Below are 5722 nucleotides of genomic sequence, written 5' to 3' on the forward strand. Positions count from 1 at the left end.
GTTGTTAAGCCTAAAGCCTCTGACCTCCAATGCCTAAACTGTTAGGTTTTCAAATATTAAGACTAAACTGAAACACTCTAAACATTGAGGGCCAAAACGATAAAACCCGCCCTTTTTTTTTCCAGCCATTAGATTTCTAAAACTGAGAAAGAAATGTTTTGAATTCCTCTTAACATAATCTCATCGAGTTCGATCAAACAGCAAAGAGAGAGATGGCATGGAGAGGAAATCTGTCTCGGGCTATGAAGGAACTGAGGATCTTACTGTGCCAGACTTCGCCGTCGAGCTCCGCCACTAGGTATTTATTCATTTCTTTGTTTGCTTGTTATTGAACAATGAGGGTTCTGCAGACGTTATCTATTTTTGTTGGAGTAATTGTTATTAACCACAAACAATTTAAAATCACATAAATTTGTTCTTATTGTAGATCATTTGTAGAGAAGAACTATAAGGATCTCAAGACTTTAAACCCTAAACTCCCAATCTTGATCCGTGAATGCAGTGGCATTGAGCCCCAGTTATGGGCTAGATACGGTACTGTTACTCTCTTCTTTCGCCTGAAAATTGCCTTGTTATGAGGATTATTTTTATCTTTATATTCTTCAAATTTAGTATGACTTTTGAAAAGCATAAATTATGGGTTTTGTTCTGTGTTATTTTTTGCGATATTGTTATTTTTTGTTAATTTATAGTTTGGATTTAGGTGAGAACCGAGCTGGAGGTGGTGGTCGTGGATTTTTAAGTTGAAGTTTAGTTCTTTAAATTTGATAGAGTTGAAATGTGGTTGCTTTATGAAAACAAAACAATAGACTTTAGATTTATTATCATTCTTTATGTTTTTGTATCTCAATTTGACAAAGTGATTAGTAATTAGTGTGATTCTTGCTATTGCACGAGTGCCTTCTCTATTCATTTTCTTACAACTCATTAAGCATTTAACTGTAACCCTAGTGATTAGAGAATATTATATAAATGAGTCCACGTTATAAAAGAATCAGAGTTCCCTACTTTCAGTCGTGAAATTGATTTAACTCAGAAAAATTTCTCAAAAGAGTATTAGTAATTAGAGAAAAAGAAATTCGAGTACATATGTAGAACATACACATAATCAAGACACATTAAATTCTTGCTGTTAAGGTGACTTAATAAAGCCACAGGACTGAACCATATTTTTCCTGTTAACTCTGTAGCCTTGCCTTGTTAAAGTAAGCTTTGCGTTTAGGGTTTGGAGATCTTTTATATTTCTAAACCCTCAGTGGTTATCTGCAACAGTGTCGGTCTTCTTCCTCTCCCTACTGTTTGCATCTCAAATTCACTATATTTTAGCTCTTGAGATTTCTTAGGTGGTGCCTCAATCCACTTTTGCTTTACTGGTTGAAAAGTCTAGAAAAAAGCTTTTAGTGCTTTGGGTGGTGAATTGCATCTTGTGGGTGATATGGAACGAGAGCAATAGAAGAAAGTCTTATATGTTATTGAAGAGAAGGTCTTGGTAGCATGGGATAAGGTAAAATTTTAAGCTTCTAGTTTTCTGAAGTAGAGAAAGTCCTGCCTTTTTTTTTTGGTCCTCCATAATTAGGAAGCTGCATTGTCCTGATCAGCACGAGTTTAATTTTTTGGTTGCTACTCTTGGGTTTGTTTTCCAGAATATGTTAGGCGCTTTTTTCTGTTTTGAATTCACAAACCTTTTAATTGTATCCTTGAGGTATCCATGAGGAGAACTTGTTTGCCCTCTAGATTTCCACTTATGCAAACCGATATTTTCATATTCTACACATTTCCTTGTTTTATCAAAAATGAGAAATTAGTGCTTATCCAAGTTGGTTTTCTTTTGAGGTCGGACATTTACTTTCTCTTGCAATACAACTTCTTGTGCTGAATTCAGTTGGTGTCCCATATATTGTGAAATCAATTTTTTTTTAAGCTCCAGGGTCTGAGTCTTGTTATCTGCTAAATGCTTTTTTCCTTTTCCTTTCCTTTATTATTTTATTTTTCTTTTTGTGGGTGGGACGGAACTTTGTTATTTTTTCCAATATATGGTAAGAGCAAAATTGTTGGGGATACTTCAACAATTCTTAGAAGTGGCCCTTTCTAATTTAACCCTAATTTAAGACACTACGCAGCAAACACCCTGGTAAATGAAGAGACTTGGTCTCTTACCACTCTAGCCTTGTGCTTTTGACTTGAATTTTATGTTTTTATCTCATCGATGTGACCCTTTATTATCTATACAGATTTTGGTGTTGAGAAGGGCATTCGGTTAGAAGGTTTGAGTGAGGCACAGATCACGAAGGTGCTCGAAGACCTTGTCAAAGCTGGGGAAGCCCTTAAGGCCTGAAGTCACTACCCTTTGAGCCATGTGGAATGAAATAAATGGATGAGTGGGAAGGTTCCAATGACAGTTTTAACTTTTACTTTAGCAATCTTGACGTTCAATATTGTCATCTTGTTTCCAACGCGTGGAAATTGGTTTGATATGTTCTGTTTCTGGTGGATGACTATTCAATTGACAAATTGTTCAAGTAGTCAATACTACAAACTTGCCAAATGTATTTCTTGGATGCCTTGAAACCCTGCGGAATTATTCAAACTGTTGATTTTAAGATCTGAATGTGAAAGAAACCAACAGCCAAGGTAAATTTGGGTGGATGTGATAACATTTGATATGAGAGGATCTTGGGTGAAATAGTATAAAAAATATTATATAGAAGAGTTTTCCGGGTTTTTCATCCTCCATGGTTAGGAAGCTGCATTATTTCATGGGTATGTTTATAGAGGGTTATGCGAGGAGCTCAATGCAGAAGTGACCCTTTATAATGGACCCTAATTTAAGACAATATGCTACAGGCATCCCTAGTTAATGAAGGGAATTCTGTAACTTCTTTCATTTGCCGAATATAATCTTGGTAATTAAAACTTGATAAGCTTAGCATATGGAAGTCAGAATGTAAAGAGGTATATATGTGTTAGAACAAATGGTTGCGTAGTATGTAACTGCACATATAGTACAACATTTTTCTGTATCCCAACAGAAAACTAGTTGATGGTTATGTTGTAAAGAAACAGATGAATTTAATTGGTACAGTACAAATGAAATAAATATAACTCGATGTTTGTGATCAACTCAGCATGTAAATGTCCACGAGCAGACTAAAACACCAGATGTCTCTGTAAATGCCCGCACAGAATTTGCGTTTGCAACTTGAAATCTTGGTTCATCTTTGTAATTTGGCTGTATACTTCCAGAACCCGTTGCTTCAAAAAAAGCACCGTTTTCAAAGACATCCCCGACTGAATAAAGTTTTGATGACCTTCCTAATTTCCATGTCACCTATTTAAGTTATCTCACTGAATACAATTATTATATCAGATTCAGGACCAATAACGTTATAACACAACGTTATAGTATTTCGATCAAATTAGAGTCATGAAACATAAACTATAAAGGCACATTATCTTAGTAACATAGAGTTATATGAGCTATCGAAATTACCTTCTTCTTCCCTGATTTCTGTGCGATAAACAAGTTGGCTTCGCTCTCGATTTTAGGGTTCATCCTTCCCCCAATAGCGTAGCTTGTCCATTCTTGGTACAGGTTATTAGCTACATGAGTGAATCCATAGCGAGCCCTACATTATTTTTATGTTAAAGTTCAATCTCAGGCTGAAAATTGGAAAACAAAAAAGAATTAATCATGTTCTAAAATTTGATAAGTCACCTTGGCATACGATGGTTAAAATTAGATCCAAAATGGTTGAATACTACAGTACTTATCATTGTGCCCGAGAAGCGTAACTTTGTCTTGGTTTTTAAACCAGTTGTTGGAGATTGTAACATCAGTGGAGCCTCGAATGACATCAATTAGACCATCCTGACATTAATAGAGTGTATTGTGATCGATCTAAACCTTTGATGCTGTAACCAGCCTGATTCCATTGCGTTTATTGCTCCCAAATTCGCAATCTTTGAGTTTGAACCAATCACAGAGCCTGACCCTCCAAATTGGCAATGGTGGATATATAATCCATGAATGATCACATTGGTTGCCTGGTGAAGAAAATTCATCAGTTAAGACAATTATTCATCAGTTAAGTCATTGTCTGATTGTATATTCACTTGCACATTAATTACGAGTTCAACCATTTAAATATGTATGAAGAGACATAAAAAATGAAGAAAAAATGTTATTGATTAATTACCTCATAGGTCAAGAGACATGCAACGCCTGAGATATGAATGTATGAACCGCGAGCATTAATGGTGGTAAAACTACTAATGAGAAGTGGTTTTTTAAGTTTGATATTCATGTGCCTTTGAAAAGTGATCCATACCTTTCTAGAGATTATACTGGCTCCGTATCTCAGGGTTCCAGGTACAGGGTTTAGTGGGTCATCATTAGAATTTGTGACTGTGTAATAGATCATATCTTTACCAACGGTGTGACCCATCTTCCCGGCTAAAAAAAATGCAGGTAATTTGGTTTGGTTCGTTATCAACCTACAAATAGAAACAAAGTAATAAAATAGTGGGAGTTTTTACAAGTGAGTGAAGCTACAAATAGAAACAAGTTATAGTAGTTAAGAAGTTAGTTTATTTGGAGATTGAAACAAGCAAATTAACATGAGCTATCAGCCTAGTATATTAGTGAAAGTAGCTGTAGTTCAACGTCTTAAATTAGTGCAAGTAGAGTGATAGTAGCTAAAATTTCGAGAATTTCTATTAGTTGTACTTTGGTACCGTATTAATGGTACCACAAACCAATACATGCATACCATATACATTTTCGACATATAAAGATAGATGACAAAAAAAGGGAAAAAAAAGAAAAAGAAAAAACTTGAAATATAACGAAATCAGATTCAATTGTACCATGTATGACCTAACACATTTGTGGTATTTTATATTTTTTTTCCTATAGTTTATGAACTCAACAGTTCATGCCACATAAGTATTGGAAAAAACCAAAATATGTAATTTCATGTTTATGTTATTATTAATTTGATTTAACTTAAAACACAAAATAATTTAAACTATTTAAGACTTTTTTTTCCTCAATAAAGATGATAACGTAATATGTATACATTTAACATTATTAATTTATCAATAAAAGTACAACTTTTTTTCTTTTCAATTTTATCTTTAAAAGTACAACTAGTTTTTTTTCTAAGCCCTGGGGAGATTTCTAGGCCAGTATGAAGCATATTGACTAATCTCTCGATTTTTTTCTAAAGGATTTTTAGATCAGTTTGTGTGTATCTCAACTATTCTGATTAGAGGATTTTTTCGACTAATCCCTCGAGACTCTAAAGTTAAAGATCAGATATACCTTCTAGTGGTAATCCCTATTAAAAATCAAGATGATTTATACTTACAATTTTTTAAATAATACACCAATAACCTTTATTTAACCATTCCCACCACGGAGGGTGATTAGTACAAAGGGTCTAAAATTTGAAATGATAAACATCAGGCTCAACGGTCAAAAATCAGGAGTGGAAGAAGCAAAAAAGGGGAGTGCGCGAATTTTCACATCAGCAAGGGCAATACCGTCTTTACGTACCTCACATTTATTTTATTATTAATTATTATTATTTGAAGGCACAGTTGTTTCCTTACTTTCCCTCCACACTCACTCAGTCACTGATTAGGGTTTCGTGAATCAAATCAATCCGACTACGATCTCAGGTTTCTTCTCTTTTAATAATTCTTTTTTCATTCATATCAT

General features: G+C 34.3%; 1 protein-coding gene and 1 pseudogene across 1 annotated transcript; one reads left to right on the forward strand and one right to left on the reverse strand.

Annotated features, from left to right (window-relative positions):
* Positions 1 to 212: 212 nt before the first annotated feature.
* LOC116119867 (NADH dehydrogenase [ubiquinone] 1 alpha subcomplex subunit 2-like) lies at positions 213 to 2335 on the forward strand. The gene is made up of 3 exons (XM_031405802.1): positions 213 to 298; positions 428 to 534; positions 2232 to 2335. The coding sequence occupies exons 1-3, from the start codon at positions 213 to 215 to the stop codon at positions 2333 to 2335; spliced, it is 297 nt and encodes a 98-aa protein (XP_031261662.1).
* A 786-nt stretch (positions 2336 to 3121) lies between these two features.
* LOC116119865 lies at positions 3122 to 4448 on the reverse strand (annotated as a pseudogene).
* Between the last annotated feature and the right edge of the window lie 1274 nt (positions 4449 to 5722).

Source organism: Pistacia vera, unplaced genomic scaffold (assembly GCF_008641045.1).
Source record: "Pistacia vera cultivar Batoury unplaced genomic scaffold, PisVer_v2 Contig909, whole genome shotgun sequence".
Lineage (NCBI taxonomy): Eukaryota > Viridiplantae > Streptophyta > Magnoliopsida > Sapindales > Anacardiaceae > Pistacia > Pistacia vera.